At 46.2% G+C, this 21494-nt stretch overlaps 1 protein-coding gene across 2 annotated transcripts in view; it reads right to left on the bottom strand.

Annotated features, from left to right (window-relative positions):
- Positions 1–6433: 6433 nt before the first annotated feature.
- The window catches only part of RYBP (RING1 and YY1 binding protein), a 44599-nt gene continuing 29538 nt past the window's right edge, over positions 6434–21494 (bottom strand). For both annotated transcript variants that reach the window (XM_067003242.1, XM_048068538.2), the window contains 3 exons: positions 14333–14509; positions 14099–14197; positions 6434–10346 (listed from right to left, as the gene is read on the bottom strand). In XM_067003242.1, coding sequence (XP_066859343.1) covers positions 10094–10346; positions 14099–14197; positions 14333–14509 — 529 coding nt within the window. In that variant the 3' untranslated portion in view covers positions 6434–10093. The remainder of the gene's footprint in view (positions 10347–14098; positions 14198–14332; positions 14510–21494) is intronic.

Genomic DNA, 21494 nt, shown 5'->3' with positions numbered 1-21494 from the left:
TAGGAATCAGACACGCACTCCAGCATGTCTGCTGCACGCTTATTTATTTATTTGGGGGCTGATTGATTTAAAGGCTCCCCATTGCCCAAGCAGCGGCATGGCACAGTAACTCACTTGATCTCTGATTTATATTTCGTGTTCGAGCAAAGCTGGCTGCTGCCGCCCGGCACATGACCGCGCTGCGTGTGCCAGCACCGAGCTCAGCTCTGGGGAAGGTGGGCACGTACGAGAGCGCAACCCGGGGCTGCAGAAGGGAACGAGCACAAGGCAAACGCTGCCTTGCGGCACCCAGCTCTGCACGGACAAAACCAAACCAAACCAAACGTGTTTGGTTCCCAAACCAAAGCAACGGTGTTACGGGACATTAGGCTCCAAGACTTGAAGCTCTTGGCACCTCAGCGTTGGCTGTCCCCATCCCACTGCCACGTTCTGCCCCGCGGGGTTGGACACGTCCCACCCGCCCCACGGCAGCCCCCCGGGGACCCCCGCGCCCCGCTGCGGCACCAAAACCAGCTGGGAGCTCTTTCAGTCCTTGCCCCTTCTTCTTTTTGCAGCCCTCGTTGTGCGGAGCAGAGCTAAGATCTGCCGTTCTCCGCGCTGCCTCCCGCTTGGAAATACCCTGTGGGACTGGAGGAGGATAAAAATAGGAGCTTTCAATGGAAATACAAGAGAGCTCTTCAGAAGGTGCCATAATCACATGGAGCCCAGTGCTGAGCCCTCCGTCGCAGTGAATAGCACTGCCAGTTGATTTCCTTCAAAGTAGCGTTGAATGAGGGCTTCGGCTGATAATTTAAGGGGATGAGGCCCTTCCTAAGGTTTAGAAGATCTGGGTTTTTCATTTTACATCACCTTCTCTTGGATGCCACAATTAGAGCCGGGGGCCCCCTCCCTGCTCCATCATCAGGGGCCCTTTTCCCCCACCAGGAATGTTATTTGTGCTGCACAGAAGATTTACCAACTGCCTTTATAGCCCTCCCTGCACTAAATCACACTCCTAATGGATCGCCTGAGGTAAGAGCACCACTGTTTATTGTATTTATTATTTTTTTTAAAATCCATTTAATGGCAGGATCGCACACACCAGAGCTGCTGGGCTGAGCTCTGCCTCCCGCTCGGGCAGAGCAGCCCGGGACGTGCTGCAAGGCTCCCAGGGCCCGTCGCTTGCACTGGCCAAAAATCACGAGGAAAGGGGCCCCTCGTCCACAGCCCTTCAGGCAAGGAACTTCTCTGCGCTGGCTGGAGGGCTTGGTAAGCGCCATACACCCTGCTCAGGGCACCAGGATCTGGACAAGAGGGCTCGCCGGGTGCCAGCAGTGCCCACGAACACTGCTCTGCTGGCTCCAATCCGTGCACACACCTCCTGCCTGCCCCAGCCCCCTCCCAGCTCCGCGGGCAGGGGAACTCCGGGCGCCTCCCCGCTGTTCCAACTCATCGCCTTTCGCTGACGCTTTTGATTTATGAAGCCTTGTGGCATGTAAATCTGCAGGATTTATAGCTTGGCACGGGAGGGAAGCGCCGCCTGGCATCATTACAGGACGATGGCGAGTGGGTGGATGTGCCCTTAGGGGTCCTGAGGCCGGTGCTGCGCTGGGGGGCAAACGAGGCAGGAAAGGAGCGTAAGGGCCGGCACGGTGACCATCGAGGGTGGCGGCGGGGCTGTCCCCAGGCCACAGCCACTGATCCCAGGCTCCTCTCCGTGCTGTGAACCCCGAGCAGAAGGGCCCAGCTGGGTGGGAGCAGCACGGAGGCGGAGGCAGCCACCACAGGGCACTGCGAGGGCTGCCCCCGAGCCCTGGCACCCCGCCGGCTGCCTCCCGCTGCCGTCACGGAGCCCCGATGCTGGTGCAGCCCCTCTCGCTTGCAGTGGCTGGATGCGGCCCTAGCCCTTGGCAAATGCCAAAACCTTTCCCTGTGCGCTGAGATGTGGAGGTTTCAGAGGGTTCCCACAGTCATGTGGCATGTGCAAACGCAAGAAAATTTTAAGTTTTGGAAGATGCCCTGGAGCCGAATGCATCTTCTCCCTCCGTGGCCCACGAGCATCTCCCAGCAGCAGAGCTGGGGCTGGAGCAGGGCGGCCCCGTCTCCTCCCAGCGCTGGTTCCACCCCAGTTAGTACCCAGCAAGGTATTAACATCTCATCACATCTGGGACAAATCAGGATGGTTAAAAAAGAAATCAACCCTCTCCGACAGCAGCAGCAGCATCGAGCCCTGACCAGGCTGTGTCCAGTCACCATGTGCCACCCCTCAGTGGCACGCAGGGTTCCTCCTGACTCTAATTTTGTCCTTCTCGGATCGGAAAGAAATGAATTTAACCGAGAACTGTGTTTTTCTTGCTCAGTTTTACAAGCCACCCTGGGAATTAAGGCACTTGGTGAGCGGGGTGCAGCCCGCCCGCTGCTGGACCCACCCGAAGGACAGACGGGGTGGGTGGGATGTGGGAAACCCCCATCAGGGACAGCTTGGTGCAGGTCATGCTTGTAAACCCACCACCCCATTAACCTGCCACGCAGAACACCCCTACAGCCCATTTAAAATCTAATGTATATGATTATATGTAATAGATTATACGTATTAGCTATTAGCGTGCAGAGGAAGGTAGAATTAAAACCTCAGTGGCTCCATGCGCCGCTCCAGGCTTTAATCTCTCCCAAAACACACACGCAAACACTGAAAATTCCTTCTGCAAAGTCCGCTTCAAGCCCCAGGACCGCATTTCGGGGCTGACCAGACACACGTTTATTCATTCCTGTTCCTCTCAGCCGGGCAGCAGCGCGCTGTTCCTGCAGCACACCAGCCTGCTCCTTGCCACGCGGGTATTTTCCGCCCGAATTCAGCTCCCAGGCTCGTTTTCCTCGAGGAGCTTACAGCAGCCCATGAGACACCCCGGACCTCCTCCCTCTGCTCCGGCCAGCTCCAGTAGCTGTGGCCAATTAATGCTTCCTAAAAGCTTTTGATGTGCTGTTATCAAGCGCGCGTTACACCGAGAATTTCACGGCGTTTAAGCGAGTGCTATCGGCATTACACGCCTTGAACGTCTCTGACTCACCTGCCGGCGGGAGGAAAGGAGGATTGCCAGAGCAGGGAAAGCAGAACAATGCGGATTTTCACACCGTAACTGTATTTAACCTGCCCGTTTAAGTCCTTCTCACAATGATTCTGTAAAGGGAGGTGATCCGGGTGCTGGAACATCCTTTTAAGCTGGACCAGTTTTGACAACTCCAAATGTAAGGAGTTGGGGGGAAAAATGGAGGTGTAAGAAAGTCGTGAAATTTTCAGGGTCCTGGAAAGAATAAACCTGCGTGGTGGAGACTTGTTTTTCGGTGTGCAGACAAAGAAGTATTTATCTCTCAATTCCTCACCTAGAGGCGTGCACCTCTCATGCCTCGGTGCTTCCTGCGCTGCCAGGAGCTGATGTCCCTGCTCTGGGGACAGCAGTCCCTGTTCGAGGAGCGACAGGGGACTTCAGAATAGATGTGCCAGAGTTGTGCTACAAGATTCACACAATTAGTTCCTAGCTTCATATTAAATGAAGACCAGAGTTAGGTACAGATTGCTCTGTGCTACTGCAAGCTTCCACGCTATCCTGTAAGAGTTTGCAAGCGGGATAATTGCTGGTGTGACCTGAAATGCTTTGAGTTTGGGATTTCTGAGGTCGCTGTTTGATGTTACTGGTGATTTCTGAGCGCATCTTATTCTCTGCCGAGGTACACAAACAAGCAAAAAGAAAACACTGCAGACGCTCCTAAAGTCTTCCTATTAAACAGGTTCAGACAGGATCAGCACTGGCCTCAACCCTGGCTAGAAAAGGGCTGCTTACAGGACCCAGCAGCCCTCCAGCAGGACCAAAACCCAACAAACCCTCACCGCACCAACCAGCAGCGCAGACAACGAGCAGGGCTTACGTACCTAAGTACTACAGAAAGGAACAACAGAGAAAAGGAAAGGCAGAAAAACCTGAGGTTTCCCTGTCCTTATTACAGCTGCAAAAGCCACGAACAGGCTTGAAGCACTGCAGATCGCACACAAGGAAAGTCTGCCAGCCCCGGCACCCCGGCTGCCAAACCCAGCTGCTGGGGAGCACCCGTCCTCCCCGTGCATCCCTTCGGGGCCATTCAGGGACTCCACGAACGGGGCAGCAGGCCCAAAGGAAAAAACGTGAGATGGTCAACCAAACCTTCTTTGAATTTCCCTGAATGCCAAGGAAAAGGAGACTGAAGAAAAATCTCAAACAAGACATGCATTACATGTGATCCGTACCATGTTTTTTTTCTTTTTATGGGGGTGATGAGAAGGAAGCGCAGGACAAAAGAAGAAAAAAAAGGTCTGCAAAACATGGATTCTTGGATGAAAATTATATACTAGCTTTTTCTTCTTTTTATTTCCTCCCAGTTTGTGAATCACAGGCGAAGTCTCACACCGCTGCCTTTGAAGTACTGGAGCCTCGGGTTTCCACCTACCCAACCACACCAGCGGGGCGGCAGCAGGCCCTCTGCGAGCCAAGACACTTGCCTGAAGGCCCACATTTAGCCTCGGAGGAACCACATCCAGGGCCAGCAGCGCAGCAGGACCTCGCTGCCCTGCCCTCCCGCAGGACCCAGCACCGCGTTCCCCAGCCAGGCTGCACCGCGCTGCTGCCAGCAGCACCCCCAGCCCCTCCTCCCAGCTGGCGTGTGGGTATTAAAATAACGAGGAACTGGGGTTTTGGGGGCATGTAAAAAAGGAAATTTGGGCAGTAGCTCCACTGTGCCAAGGGTGATTTCTTCTGATGCAGCTCTTTGTGAGGAGGCAAGGAGCTTGCCCGCGCTCAGGATCCAAGCACACCCCCTGTCTCACGGCGCTTTGCTGGCCTGACAGCACTCAGCACTTCCACCTAACCTAATGCCTCGACAGAGCTGGGCCAGAAACAGCCATCTGTCACCTCTGTCACGGCTTTCGTAGACAAACTTCTCGCTTTGGCCCCTGGAAACTCCCATGGTGGCAAACACCAAAGCTGCTGCGGGCCGCGGGCCGCGCATCTGGTGCTTCGAGAGCAGGCACCGGCCTGCCGCCGCTGCCACAGCGCTCTCCAGACTTTTTTTCCCCCCTTGTGTAAGGGAGGTACGTTCAGATTAAAGTTTACATCCCCTACAGGTAGCGAAGTAAAGCCTTTGAGCACGACGCTAAGCTCAGCACATACCTTAAGGACTCGGTGCCCTCGCTGCTGCAGCCGGCTGCTGCCTTTCCACGGCTCCACGCAGACGTCGTCCCACGACGGGCTGGCCCAACCTGTGCTACCCAAGCCAGCGGCACCAGCACGGCTCAGCCCCAGCCTTCCCCCTGCCACGGCTCAGCCCCAGCCTTCCCCGTGCCATCGCTGCCAGCCCACAGGGCCGGGAGCCTCCGCTCCTGGCGGCCAGGCCGCTCCTCCACGCGCTCGCCTGGCAGGGCAAGCCAGCGCTCCTCGGGTCTGTACGACAAGCGCTACCTTTCCTGCTTCTTCTTATTCTTGGCACCAAGCATTTTGACTCATTTCCAGCTGAGGTTAAAAGCATTTAAGAGTGTGTTTGCATCGAGATTTTTTTTTTTTTTTTTTAAAAGCAACCTCTGGCTGTAGCATACACTTCCCCCAGCACACACGAAAAAATCCAGGTTGCTTTTGGTTTAGTAACTGTCTCGTATTCCTTGGGGGTTGGAGTGGGGGGAGAACTGACAGCACCCACACCTCTGGAGTAAGGCTTTTTCTTTGCATTTTACCCATCAACTTGGTTTCCAAATTTCAACTTGGCATTTGGACTGGCACAGTTACACCAAACGTCTGCCCTCTCAGGTGGGGAAAACAACAAATGAACTAGAAAGAGAACAGCAATTTTACATCACCTTGCTTCCTAGCAGCGGAAAAAAATGCTTACAAAATACCTGCATTTTTATGTCACAAAAAATATAATTAGGCCCTCAATTAAGTTCTATTAATTTTACTCGTGGGAGTTTGTTAGCACAAGACACCAGAAGGAACTCCCAAGGGCTCTCACTAAAATCTTCTGCACTGAGCTTTCGCCGTTTCTGCAACCACAGAAAGGGGAAAAATGACTACTTCACAGTAAGAGAACCCAAATTCTGCAGACACCCACCGCGAGCTTTCCTTGTAGAGGCAGTCCCGGGGAACAACACGGACGTACTGACACGCCTGAAGCCTTCCACGTGTGCAACCGTGTCTGCAGAACTGGGGTGCTCAGGGGACGGCTCACGGGCAAGACGTACAGAGAGACAAAGTGCTTCAGCAGGACTCCACTGGTTCTGAATGCTGGCATCTCCCAAAAAAGAGAGCTTTCAGATTTAATTAAATTTTACTATTTTATTTGTGAAAAAACTACAAGCAGAATTCATAAATAGACATTTCTATTTAAAGCAGGAAAATGATAAAGTGGCTTCTAATAACAGTCGTGCACATGCCAGTAACAGGAATATATTAACATCTTTTATTTGCTAGACAAAGAGCAGTGTCCAATATAAATTTCCCAAAAACATTTAAGACCTGTGAATTTCTGACCAGTTCACAAAACCACCATTGACACTTTAGCATGAAGATTAAAACAAACCTAACAGGACTGTCAGCTCTAAAGACTTTACAGAGCGGAAAAACTTTCAAAAGCGTTATACAAGCTGTCTTTCTGGGCAAATGAAAAATATAGCTCGTATAATACATTAACATAAAAATCCACAAGATAAGATTATGTTTTGACATACTTAAACAAGCATTCTATATTTGTCTCCAACAAACAAAGCTAAGGAAATAATGTAACCATCTTTACACAGTAAATTAAGGTTACAAGTCATACACAAGAACAGAACTGCTTGCGCATTAAAAACTGTTCAGCTCCATTGTCATACTCTAAATGTTGGCTCTTAAAACCATTCGGTTACATACAAGCAAAGGTTATTATATAGTCAGCAATTAATAAATTTTCAATAATTTAAGTTTATGGTAGAGCTTAAAAAAGTAGACTGAGAATGATCTTGGTAAGGCAGGTGAAGACGTCTCAGTGGAAATAAACTCGCGGAAGCTACTGCCATGTTTTAGATCTGTCCAATTCGAAACGAGCAAAGTGTTCCAATTAAAATAAATAGCCTGGTTGTGTAAAATGCCTTTTTTTTTTTTTAATTTCTCCTTTGCATAACTATGTCAAACTGAGCAAGTCAGGCAAGCTGTGTTGGTGTATGTGTGTGTCTGTGTAAAAGTCGAAACTTAGCGAACGTAACACTGTGCTTTACTTACCTGCTTTCCGTGCCACTGAATACCAAGAGCCTGGTCCTTCCTCTATACTAGTGTTTTTGTTGGCTTGGTTGGCTTTAAACATGCTCCCCAACAACAGCAGGATAACCAGAGGACGCAACGTGTGAAGGGAATCCCTTTTCCAGACACATGCCTTGGGGGTGCTAACTTCAGAAATCAAGTGTAAAAGCAAACGCTATCCTCCAAATCCACAACACAACAGCTACGAATGAGGCCGGGTAAGTTCAACGCTTAGCTAGCAATTTCTACTAAATGCAGAATTACAGGTCACTTGTTCCAAAGAAATTTTCCCACTTATGTATAGTAAGCTACTTTATCAAGGAGGCACACCCAAAGAAACAGATTTCACTGACTTAATCAGTAGCCTATGAGTAGCTGGTTACTGCGTTAAAGCTTTTTCAACTAATCTACAGGTCCATTCACTTTAAAAAGAAGCAATTTCCTGGTACACACAATGCTTTTTTTTTTTTTTTGCACAAATTCCCAGATTCAACAAAGAATGCAAGCACGTGTTTGACTAAGCACCAGAAAGAGCCCCGCTGAAGGGACTTGCCACTCGCTTACACGCTTTGCTGGATCACGGCCAAAATGCACGCAAGCCTAATCGATAATGGATCATTTATAAAGCAGTGCAAAATATACAAGTTCAGGGGCATCTTCAAAAAATCTCTCTTAAAAAATTATTCCAATACATTTCAGTAAAATAAATAAATATGGCTGACCAGTTTACCCTCCCTGAGACCCTTAAAGGAATAGTAAAAACTGGAAAAAGGAATGTCTTTGCAATATCCCACTAATGTTAAAATGTGGATTGAGAAATTCATAGTATTTAAAACTATGTATAATAAATTGTCTTGATGCTCATAGGAAGCATCTGTTTTCCTTTGGTTCTTTAATAAATACTTCAAAAATGCTTAAAAAGGTACAGACAGCCTATACTGTGAATATAAGCAGAATTAAGTTGGGGTGTCCATATCAACGTACTCGGAATAAAACCACCACCACAAAGGCATTGCCACCGCACGTGCCTTCGAGCGGAGGTGGTAACGGATTGGTACCTCACAGATTTCTGTCGCTAGTGTGAAAGGAACCTACGTCTGCTACTCAAAACCACACAATTTTAAAGGAAATTTCAAATCCGTTGCCTCCACAAAGAGAAATCACTCTTGCTAAGCAAATAATTCACAACACAACAAGCTGGCACGAAGCTGTCAAGAAGTGGCCCTCTTTCCTCACACCCAGAAGTTATGCATTTGATGTCGAATAAAGCCACAGCCTCTGTGCCTGAAATTACCGCAGGTCACCCTGGGGCCACTAAACAAAGATGAAAAGCCAAAGAGGTGTTGTGTTTTTTTTTTTTAGGAAAAAAAAAAAGTTTGTTTCACCTCCTCAGACTAGTGTTTTAGCAGGATAATGCATGGAAGGTAAACTGTAAAGCAACACTAACAGGCCAGGAGAAGAAGTTACAGCCCGAACAGCTTCAGAACGCAACCGAAGAGATACCGGGCGCAAGCAGGAGTCGCACGCGCTGCGGGCTCGCCAGCGGGGCAGCTCATCACTACGCCTGCTTCCCCAGCAGCATGCCCAGAGTGTCCTAGCGTGGACAAGCCCAACGTCCTCACCAGACGACACGCTGCTCAGAGATCACCCCGGGACAGGGCCGGAATTCAAACAGAACAGCGATCCCGGCAGCACGCACAGGACAGGCGGGAGGGAGCGGACGATGACCGACCTGCACACCGCTGGGTGCAGCAAAACCCACAGCGAACAGCTCCAGTTTTAAAGTTACCTCAGTCATCGACGCAGGACTGGAAAACTGATAAAAGTCATTAAACCTAAGGATACCGAACTTCTGGGGGGGGTTGGCTATGCACGACACAGCAGTGCTGATGTTACCGGAACGCGTGAATCCGTGGCGTGCTGGCACCAGACTAGTTCTGAACACTTACGCTCCAGCTGGACACGAACCTGCAAGCTGTCAAGCTGAGTTACCCTAGTAGAAATACACATTTATCTGGAGCAATCTCCTGATTTCAAATCCCAAGGTATTAAAAAAAAAAAAAAAATCAAAACTGTGTCCAGTACACTTATAGCCATTGCTTAGGGAAGAAATGGGGAAGGAACAAATCGAGAGAATGGGTCCCATCTAGGTTCAAACCTTCAGGAACGCTTTTCACCTAAGACCAGTTCCATTTCAGTTTCAGCACTTTCACAGAAGGGGACTGTCCCAGATCTTTAACTGTTCAATATTTTTTTTTCACTTCACAGTGTTTCAAGCACCAGCGTTTCCATGTATTGGTTTCAAATAACCCTTTATATATATTTATTTATATATATATTTATATATAATTTATATCAAAACTGATAGTACACAGTATAACTGGAAGAAGAACTGAACTTAAAAAGGATATGTTGAGAGAGGATGGAGTTTGTGAATGCAATAAATAAAGCCCCCTTCCCTCCCCACCCACTCCCTATCCCAAAACAAAAAGTTGTAATGTTCATGGAAAATTGTGCACAGCAGATATTATAAAAAAGTAGATTCAGGAGCACATCCAATTATAAATGATTGTTAGGAAAATCATATAAAACAATGGAATACATAAAAGTGTCAAGAGTAATCGTTAGGGTGAGAAATTCCTTGGTGGCCAGATGCCCACGGCAAGCAGAAATTATCCTGGTTGCATCAGTAAGAGGTCGATGTCCAAGAAAGTGTGTGTTCAAGCACAAAAGAGGCTCTCCAGGATCTGAACAGCATGGGCAGGTGGAGTGTTTGAATTTCATACCCTGATTCATAGTTTCCACAACTCCATGTGCAATTTTCAGAAAGATTCATCATTGACTGCCGACATGTCCCCCTTTGGCGTGGAGGAACGGGACGAGCCCTTGTCTGTGCTCTCAGAGCCCGAGCTGCTCTGATTCTGTTGTTCTGATCCTGCACTGGAGGTCACTGTAGAAGACGACGTGGAAGAGGAGCGAGTCTTTTCTTTAAAGTCTGTGATAATTACTGTGACATTTCCCACTGTGACTGCCAGCTGCTGTGCAGTACTTCTGTCCACATTTTTCAGTCTGGGTCTAAAATAAAGGAGAAAACATTTATAAACAGGATAAAAATAAATGAGAAAGGAAGAGTTTGTTACAAAAAACAGCGTTCAACAAACTCGGTGACTTTTCTTCCACTCGCCTGCACAGACCGCAACAATCGGGAAGAGAATCTAGGTAGCAGTAAGCGCTGCTCAGCAGAGGACAAAGGTTTGACCTCCTGCTCCCTGCAGCAGCACAGCCTGCGAGGGCTGCAGCAGCACGTTGGATCCCGAGGGGAGGACCCGTCTTGTAGAGCTCGGCAAAAGGTGCTGTGCTGTAGACGGTTATCTTTAATCCAGCTCAGCCAGAAAGGAGGACACTATAAGAGAGTCGAGCAGACAGGAGCCAGGGAGACCTAGGGATCTCCTCCCCAAGGGGCAGATGAAAGAATTCTGTCATCTAAATTCCCCATCTCATCATGTGCCCTGATGTTATGAGACAAGGCTGTGACTCCGCAATACAAAACCACATGAAAGCATTTGAACACGGTTCTTTCATTCCCATATTGGAACTCTGCAGCTGCAAACAACACAGGCACTGGGACAACTTGGCTTCTCTTTCAACTGCTTTGAGCTCGTACAAATCAGATGCCCAATCAGGCTATGGATAAAATCGCTCAAAACATTCCCTCTGGAAACAAGGCTATTGAAAATAAAATCCAGAACGTACAACGATATTTCTTGCAGCTAGCTCTTTTTGGTTAGGGGAAAAAAAAAAAAAAAAAACAACAGAAGAGAACACACTGGTATTTATAGCTCAGGATTATCTCAGTAATTTGCATGCTGTGCTATCATTCAATTAGTAATGTAGCTAATAAGGGTCTAGACTCTAGGAAGCTGACATTCATGTGCATTTCAGGGGCTGGTCCAAAGCTCTGAAACAACAAGCTCTTGGACACTCCTCCAGCTACCAACCAATTCCAAGTCAGCTGCAGCAACTGCTGCAATTTACAGCTTTTGCTCCTAATTAAGGGTCAGACTTAAGCAGCGGAATATTCCCAGTAGGGAAATTAAAAAGGAGAGTCTTTATACTTCAGTGAAAAGTAGCTTGCTGAGAACTGCCTTATTTCAAGAGATGGAGGGAAGGATAGCGTACTTGGGGAATCAAGCTCCAGCTTTTAAACCTATCTTCTCTTTGTCTACAGAATATTAGGCTAATGCAGCCTAAACAAAAACAGAGGAAATTAAGCTGACTTTGTGTTTGCCATGCATACTCATTAGCTTACAGCGTTAAGTTAACAAGAGGGAAGTCCTTAAGAAGTAGCTATCCAAGTGGTATTCCAGAACTGGACAGAATAGAAGAAAGTATTAAGGATGGATGTACAACTTCAGAAATAAACAACAGTATTTCTGCAAACTTCTTTAGCAAAAAAGAATTTACTGCACCAAAACCAGTGTTTTCATGTCTAACCTAGGAGGCTGTTTCAACGTACCACATGCGGAACAGGAGCAGCATTTCTAATAGAAAATACAATTAAAATGCTATCGTGTAAGAATAACTACAAGTAAAACCTCCTACTTGAATCTGCCCCTCGGGTCAGTCACTGCCCTTTTCAAAGCAGTACCTGCGCTTACTGAATTGCAGCAGCGAGACATACACCCACGTGTATGCGCTGTACGTACGCACTTGTGAGAGTTAGCAAACTTGACACGTAACCACAGACTAGATGAAATGATGTCACCGTGTTTGTGGGTAACAAGAAAGGCCAGCCAGCTCAGCAACTTTTGGGGTTTCCATCAGCTTTCGGCTAGCGTCTCAGCAGATCGGCGCTGCCCCCAAAGCACTGGCAGCAGAGGCAGCAGTAAACATTCCCGGAAGCGTAGTACACGTACGTATTTTCCTCCTTAAACTCCGAGTTCCTCTAGGAAACCCGGTTCTTCCTGTAATTTGACTAGGTCATTTGTTTTCTCTTGTACTCTGAAACAGCCAAAGAAATGCCGGCCCAGACACCGGAACAGACCTTACTGCCTCCACCTTTCTGCTGGGCTGAACGTGCATTCCTGCTATTGCTTGTCAGAAGCCATCACTGATTTAAACACACCGATGCTTCACATCCTCTTTTATAGCTGAAAAGGTTTATGGCCAAGCTAGGAATGCGTTTCAAAACAATCAAAGAGTGCAGGAAGATGCAGAATAAACCAAGGTATTTTTTTTTCAGAAACAGGCATGGTAACCAAGAAGTTCAAACAGGATCCCTTAAAATACAAGTTACCAAAAAAAAAAAAAAAAGCTAGGAAACCTGGGCACAAAAAATAATTGAATAGATAACTTGGAACTCTGTAAAAAATCAGGTCCTTTTAAAAGATTCTTGAGAGCGCTCCTGAGGGCAGTGAGCTGCAAGAAAAGTTCCACTAAACTAAGTACTTAAGAAGACAGTTTAATAACTGAAGGAAATGATGTATCCCTTAAAAATACTCCAGCTAGTCTTGATACTATTATTAAGGGCTAATTAGGAATGAAAAAAATCTTGCCACAAAAGATGGACTAGATGATTCTGCACTAGACAAAGTGACTCCTTTAAGGAGTAAAAACAATTATTTGACGCAATCTATCAATTTAATGTTATCTCATTAGTCAAGTACATCAAGTCTCCTGCATCCTAAGCCTCAAAATAAGTACTGTTTTGAAAAGCACAAGACAAAAATAACATTGCAATGAAGCTGTATTTCTACAATCAAATCAGGAACGGACAGTTAAATCTTTGGGGACTGAGGAAGAGTTGGCAGTAGTCACCACAAACATCTCGGTCTTCCAGATTAAGCACAGCAAATCTCACAATGCCTTCGCTACATTCCAGTGAATTACTCTGTAAAGGGCACTCGCTATTACTAAATGTTTTCATGTTATTATTTAAAATCTTCCAAGACCGTTTTCTGCAGTCATGGCTTGCCCATCTTTATGCTAACACAGCAGTGAAAGCCATGTTTTGCACGTACTTTATGACTGTTTGCAGCTAACAAAAATTGTGCTTCTGTTCACCTAGCTTCCCTATAAAACATTATGCGATTACAGGACGGATGCAATTCTTGTGTGCCCCACACAAGGAGAGTACCCAGTTGGATTCTGCTTCTTGCAGTTCTGTAAGTTTAAAAACGTAAGAACTGTACTTTGACTCTGAATTTTTGAATTATGAAAAAAGCACAAGACACCACCCTAAAGAAAACAAGCATGGAGCATCAGCGTAGACTGAACAGCTCTCCACAAACAGCTGCTCTTTTGAAATAGATAAATACAAAGCCAACCATTCATGCTTTTTGTTGATAGAAAGATTCCAACAAATCTGTTCATGCAGTCTTAACTCCAGTATACTCAAGAAAATTATCCTGACAATTACAATTATTTAATTACAGGTAAGGAAATTTTTTAAAAGTAACCTTCGTTACTGCTACCAAATGACGGTATGAATTTGATAAAGACCACTATGATTGCTGGTGAATTTTGCCCAGTGTATTTCACAGCCAGGAGACATTACTGCCCAGTTGACACATGATTATTTAAGCAGAAAAATGAGAACCAAGTGGCTAATAGAATGAGTATTTCAAATGCTTGAATCTGTCCTCACCAGAAGCGTGGCTGAATGCTTATTGCACGCATACGAGACCCGTAGCCACTGGCGGCCTTGTCATACCAACTCGGCCAGATCCTGTCAGTTAGACTGTACTCTGATGGTCCACCAAAAAAAACAGTGTCTGCAATTTATACAATTCTCAAATATTAAGAGCTTAACTTTTCGATAAAGTTACCTTGAAGTGTGATTTGAGTCGCTCGTCTTTGTTGTAGTATTCCCAGATTGTATACTATTCGCTTCGCTAGGAGGATCTTTCACAATATCTGACTTTGGTCTGTAAAAATTGGAGGGAAGAGGGGAGATTATGATGTTAGTTAGATAAACTTTAGTTAGATAAACTTTTAACTTAATTAATCAATGCATGGTACTGAAGTCACACCACACGTAATAGAGCATCCTTGAAACTTACTTAGTCTTCTTGTTAGTGTTCTTCTTTGTAACACTTGGACTAATTTCCTTCTCTTTGTCAGGCTTTTCTTTGTCTTGTTTTTCCACCTTTTCCTTCTTCTCCTTCTTAGGTGGCGGTGGGGTTGCATACTGCTGGGCAACTTGTTGTGCCACCAACTGAGAGTTTATCCTAGGTTTTCTATAATGACAATAAAGACATCTGTAGTCAGACTTCATACAGCAAAGACCACTTCACAAAAAGCATCTATTTCAGCAACTGGGGAAGAATACTTCACTAATGAAATACCACATGGACTCACTTATTCAATGTTGCGTACTACAGTTGCTACCAAACAAGACAGAAGTTTTCAAATTGAAACATTGGTTTCCTTAGTATCTTCCAACTTAATTTTTCAAATGAGTTTCTAAGTTTGCTGACGCAGCGAACAGCACATGTAACAAAGAACAAGAGAAGGTAACTGAGATGACTTTGTTCCAAACACTGGGATTGAAATTCACTGGAAAGAACACAGAAAACAAACAGGCATTCAGTACTCCATCGGCAGAAAGGCTGTGCCAGCCTCCGACACACTGTCCTCATACAATTGTCTGAAGTCCCTGAATGGTGCTCAGTACTATACATGCCGTATGTTCAGACTGAAAAAGCAGCAAAAAAGTCAGGCACTTGCAAAGCACACGGAGATTCCCAACAGGCCGATTTACACAGCAAGGGGCAGGAGAGCACGCCAGCATGGCTTTTTGCTGCCAGAGCACGGGGCAGGCCAAGGTAAGGCAAGGGAAGCGACACTCATGCTGCGACCACCGGCAGCAGGCTCCAGTTTGAGGGAGCTAACGGAGTTCAAGGGCAGTGCACGGCACAAGTAATGCTTAGGAACAAAACTCAGAGGTTGGAGTCAAAGAGAAAAGGAAGAGAGGTAAGCAAAGCTGTCTTTCAAAGGGCATTTCAAATTATGATTAATACAAAAAAATGCCTTAGCATTCAAGGAGAACCTAGTGCTCACGCAGTCTCACAGATTTATGCCTTTGTCTCTTCTGCATTCCTCATCCAGGCTTTCACCTCCTCTCGGCTTAACAACTTGAAATCTCACCCTCGTGGCCTGGCACATCACAAAGCAGTTTATTCTCCGAATACTCTGATTGCCCGTGATGGATGGACCTGCCAGAGAGATCTAACGCCCCCTGCACCATCCACGCAGCTTAGGAGGGGAAGAAGGCTGGGTTATCAGCTCCATCCGTCTTCAATTATGAGCCGCGTGCTAATTGCGGCAGTTGTCCGTACCTGCCGGCAGCTGTTACGCCGGTTACAAACACAACTCAAGTTTCCTGCACAGGTCAGACGTTAACACGTCGTGAACGAAAGCCCTCGAAGGGCAGCACACAACCAGCAGGAATGTCGGGGAACCACGGGGCCTGAGGCCAGCCCTCCTCGTGCCACCAGTGGGAGCGCCAAGGCCGCGGCCTCGGCCACCGCCACCAGGCCTCGCCGAGGCGCCCGCGCGGCCCGGAGCTGGCCCGAGTTTGACTACGCCGCAGCTACTGCGATGATTGCTACTGAAACATGCACCCCGAAGCGCTGAACCCTGTTAGTCTGATCATCACCTACTTCATTAGTGCTGCGCTGCTGATTACCCGGCTCTCCAAAATGTCATCCTTTGGCCCTGCTCAGTGTTAGCAAGCACAAAACCCGCGGCAGCTACACACGCCCCGGGCGCTGGCGGCTGCTGCCCCTGCGGACAAGGAGCTCTGGTAAACCTGCTCCAGCAAGAAGCACCATTACCCTCCAGAACCACCTCCTGTGCTTTAACTACACATACAGAGCCTTTTTTAAGAAGCTACGCGGTGTTTTCATGTTCTTAAACAAACACACAAAACATTAACCACTCAAATGTAGCATCTGCATTTAGAGACCAATGCAGACAGTGGGACTCTAAAAAGTCCTACCTTTCTGTCACACAAAAATCCAAATTCTTAATACGCCTCGTTTGGTGCTGGTTTTCTGTACAACGGTATGAAGAGGCTCTTAACTGAAGCCATATATACCCAGATATTCGATTTCACTACCACAGGTTATCATCGAGTCTACAGGTTGGAATCAGGCCACTAATCTATCTCAACAACACTGGCATTTGGATTTTTCAACCATTACAGAAACTATAATGCATTTTATGCAACAATCTATGTGTATTTCCAAGTGATTAAACAAAGATGATATGGACTTCAGCCTTAAATAACTATGATCCTGGGAAGTTCTGCAGATCAGATCAAACAGCCACCTGTTCCACCAAATATTTTACAGAATAGTGAAGGTATTTAGCATCCTTGCTTTTAAAATCCTGGTATACAGCAACTTCTGTCTAGGTGACTGTGAATAAACACGTAAGAGTAAGCATTTTGGTTATACAGAAGTGATTTTCAGATTGATGCGAGCACAATAAAAGCTGGCAGCAGCTTGTCTAAAGCAACCTGTTGACCTGCTGCTCTTCCAGGAATGGCAGAGCTGTGAAACTTTTCCTTGCCAGCAGCAAATTCTATTAGATATAAAAAAAAAAAAAAATGTTCACACACTGTTTCCTGATCCTCATTTCCCATATCTTAAAAAATAAAGTAAAAAAAAAAAAAGAAGTGTCAAGAAACCTTCAAAGGAAGGGCAGATACTATCTCCCTACGTGATTAACCTCACTGCTTGAAGCTGCCTCCTCTGCCCAGACTTACAGTTATTTGCTGTTTACACAGCCAGTTAAATCAGAAACTCGAGCCGTTCATGGGAAATCCCAATTCAAGAATCTGAGAGCACCTTCAAAGTCTTTTTGCTGTGCCTGGTTGTGATGTTATTTCCAAACCTTATTTCTAACCTTAACGGCTACCAACGTGCATTTGGCGTTGCAGGAGCGCTGCCCTGCTTGAATGAAGATGTGAATTTTAAAATGGAAACTTACCAACTAAAAGAAAAATGCAATAATCACACCGTATTTCCCCAGGGAAGGTTACACATCAAAAAAAAAAAGCTTCCTGCAGAGCCGCCTCCCCCCATGACCTCCCACTCCTTATCTGTGCGTCTGACAGCACACTCCATTTATTAAGTTTTATCATTTTCTGGCCAGCCACTGACATAACTAGCACAACTTCTCCAAAAAACGCATTTGCATACTCCTCCTTACGCACTCCCCTGCTCGCTGCTACCAGCAGACGTGAAAGCGAAAGCCCCGCGGGCGGGAAGGCGCGTGCCCAAGGAGAGGGGGCCCGGCGGCGCTGGGGGCGTCTTCTGCACCCAGCCAAAAAGCTGCCAGGGCTTTGGTGAACACGCTTCAGGATCTGAGGAACAGGTTTTTTATTGTTTTTTTGTTTTGTTTGAATGATGCAAATGCCCGAGCGGCTTTCCAGTTCATGACTTGGCCATTTCACTCACGCTAGCAGCAAGCTCAGGAAGGCTAAAGAACAGGTCTGTTAAGCAACTGGCACAGTAATAATAATTGGAGTCATAAAATCCTCAGAGGCAGGCCCACACTCCTACTACAGCCAGCATACACTGGTTACAAGCCCTTTACGAAAAAGCCAAGCAAAGCAAGTACAACAGCACATTTTACCACCGCGAGCTATAACCATAGTAACCACAATCGGGCGAAATATCTGCGATATCCAAGCCTCGCTCCAAGTCTCCCTGCCCACCAAAACCACACGGCGAGGGCTGGCACCGATGTCACCTGGGCTCCCCAGCACAGGTCGCAGCTCCCCAGGCACGACCAGCACTGCACCTCGCTGCCACCCCTTGCCTCAGGCTGTCAGCTCTCCTCCAGCTGCGACAGCTTGCACTGCCTTCCAGAAACAGGAACGGGGATAAACTCAATAAGGGTTTGCAGTGGATACTAGCCGTCTTCCCTTTCAGAGTATGAGCAATAAAAAAATCTAAAAAAAAAAAAAAAACAAAAACCACAAAACACAGTGGAGAAACAAGTCTCATTCCCACGTGGGCTACAATGATTTAGCATCCTTTGGCTTATACCACAGAATTTCAAGTCATAAAACCAGAAGGATCCCTTTTTACTGCTTTTTTCCTCCTCTTTTTTTTTTTTTTTGAACAGTACAATGTGGCTGAGTCTCTCTGCCCCTAATTTTGTTCCCATCTGGCACTTTTTTTTTTTTTTGGCACTCTCCAAAGAGAATGCTTCAACTCAAATAACTTATATTAAAATAATAATGGTGTATCATTCGAGCAGAATAACCTGAACAGAAATTCGAAGCCCCTTCCAAATCTTTTTGTAAGACTGAAGAGCCTCAGAAACGTGCATTAACCATTTTTACCCCAAATCTGCCTGTCGCCTTACTCTCTGTAACATTAAAACAATTCATATAAACCGCAAACATGTTTACGTGACAGAAATCAAACCCCAGCTCGGGCTCTTCTAAGCCTTCCAGCCGGCACTCACGCTTGAGGAACATCTCACTGTGCCGTTTAGCAGGTCTGAAGTAACAGCACTGTACACAAAGCACAGCCAGCAAACCTCAGCTTCCAAAAGCAGCTATGCAAAGAGATGAAATTCTCGGTGCTGCATTCGGTGCACGAATCCCCACGCAGACACGAGAGCTGAGCCCCGGTGCTGTGCCCCATCTCGCAGACACCAAGAGCAGGACAATATGCATTCTCCCAATTGATGCTCCACGTGCACACATCCCAGGATTTAATCAAGAACCCAGCCAGAAGTGAGGATTTACCAGAATGGCTCAAACCAAGAGGTAAGAAAGGAGAAAACATCAAGTATTTTCCTCTGGAAATACTAAGTATGATATCACGCTGTCTCAAAAAAGAGAAAAGGAAAAAAACAGCACCTGAAACCCAAACCAAATTATTTTCCTTCCAGTTACAACATTCACCTCCACTGCGGTCTCAAAAGCCCACACCAGGGACAAGAAAACCAAAACTGCCATCGTGATGCCAACAGATGAGCATAGGAACAGTCCTTCAGCACAAGCGTCTGAAAGAGCTAAGTTTTCTTCTACCTGACATTAAGTAAAAGGAAAATTGTCCAAGCAAAGCCTAATTAAAGTGACAGCCTGGGTAGACTCAGCTGTCACGATCCAGCCCTGATGTGACAAACAAATGAGCATTACCCACTTCTTCACTATCACGTGACAAAGATTGTCTTCTCCCGTTCTAAAACTAAGAGCAATTAAACTAAATTAAACTGTGCTTTCAAAGGTGCGTTCAGCCAAATTGTTTCACATTAGTTGAAGTGTTACACTGCGATTTGCAGCACAGGAGCAGGTATTTGCACAACTCTCATGATCATTGCAGCAAGGAAATACTGATACATGCGAAAGCTGAAACATTTTTCTATTTAGAGTGATTTTGGCACTTAGGTCCTTAACGTGAGCTCCTGGAAATGCTGCACACAAATAGTCCCTGCTGCCTTTCACCAACACAAGTGCTGTGCCTGCACCTACTGTTCCTGGGACTGTCCCAGGAGGTGGCACTGGCAAGGCTGGTTCACGGGGAGCGGAGTGTAAGCACCAGCCCTTGCACGAAGGGCTCTCTGCGTGTGTTACTGCATTCTCAAAAAAATCGGTATTTCTAAGGTTTTGCAAATATCTCCCAGCGCATTTTCTTCCACATCTCAAAGCGTGCCTTTAAAAACCCGTTTCAGGACTAAATGCAGAACACAGTCAGGAATTCTGCTTTATGTGCAACCGCTGCAACCAGCTGCACGCACAGATCACGCCCCACACATTCATCCTGTTAATGTTTACGTGGATCTGAACTTACAGAAGGATAAAGGAGGTTAAGTTAGACTTTTTTTTTCCTCCATGTAACCCTAATTTTTGTATCTGTTTGAGATTTCTTTGGTCCTGCTTGAGCAAATGCAAGCCACCCATCTCCCGAAAGCATCGGAGGAGCGGAAATCGCAGCTTGCTTCATACCCACAGCAACACCCACAGACCTTAAGGGATGCCACCAATCCCCAGAACTGTGGATCTAGTTACAATTGCTCTTACTTTCCTACAACTATGTTATCAGAAGAATGAAAGTAGCATCAAGTGGGATTTCGGAGTCAAAAGCCTCATGTAACATTAAGTACTGAGGATTTGGATAATTTCATTCTGTTCCAGCTTTGATGCAAGTGGTGATACAGCAGACCTCTGAGAGGCTCTCTGTTTCTTTGAGGAAATCTGTTTCATATGCAGTACAGTGTAAAGTTGAAGTACATGATTATTTTAATAATCCTAGTAACACATGAATATGTCTTTGCTCAAAGGAAAAACAAGACTAAAAGTATTTATGTGAGTATTTATGAAACCATTAGTGCCAGAACAATAGTACAATAAGCCTACTTCTGAGAAATACTGTACAGGGAGGTTAGAAACTAACCCATTAATATGTTAAAAGGAAAAATAAATCACCTCCTTAAAAGAATTTCACATCTAGAAGACCCCAAACTTTAGAAATTAAGCCATAAGCATGACGGGGTGAGCACTCGTTCTTGTATGCATATTTTCCAGCTCATTTGTGATGACCACATTGTCCTTTTTAGCAACAAGAAAACAGATGAATGGACAAGCTGTCCTTCGTGCCCAGCTGCAGAGCACTATGGAAGCTACATACGTTTATCTGAAGTTCTCTGTGCAATACAAGCCCGCAAGACAGCCAGCACTAGAAGGACAAACAGCAAGAAATACGGGGTTGAGCAATATTTTGTCGAAAGAACAGGATTTACCTTTAGCATTGATGTACTAATGCTGTACTGTTATTTAAAATAGACGTTTAAACATAAAGAAGTTAACCTAAAGAACACTTCTCTTGGGTTGCAGGTTTACTTTTTCTCAGCATCACGAGCAAGACAATTATCTTTCAGCTGAAAGAACAGGATTTGCTGCTGACCTTATACAGAAGGACACACCAAAGCGTTCCTAAGACTGTTAGTGTTAAGTCTGAACATTTCAGAAAAAACGTGAAAGAAAACAACAACTTCACAAAACCCCAAACAACTGTTCACTACAGCATTCACTAAGCGCACTTAAAAATGCACGACCACCTCCAGAGAGCCTCCAACAAACCGTTCGGTGACTCCTTGGCCATCCCACCTGCTGTCACCCACGTCCTCTTAGGAGCTAAGAATAGGCAAAGCAGAGATAAGGGAGCCTCAGTTTCCTGATAACTCGTCCTAGCTCTG

Source organism: Anser cygnoides, chromosome 10 (assembly GCF_040182565.1).
Source record: "Anser cygnoides isolate HZ-2024a breed goose chromosome 10, Taihu_goose_T2T_genome, whole genome shotgun sequence".
NCBI classification, from domain to species: Eukaryota; Metazoa; Chordata; class Aves; order Anseriformes; family Anatidae; genus Anser; species Anser cygnoides.
Note: the sequence above shows the minus strand (reverse complement) of the source record. Positions and strands in the feature narration are given on the sequence as shown.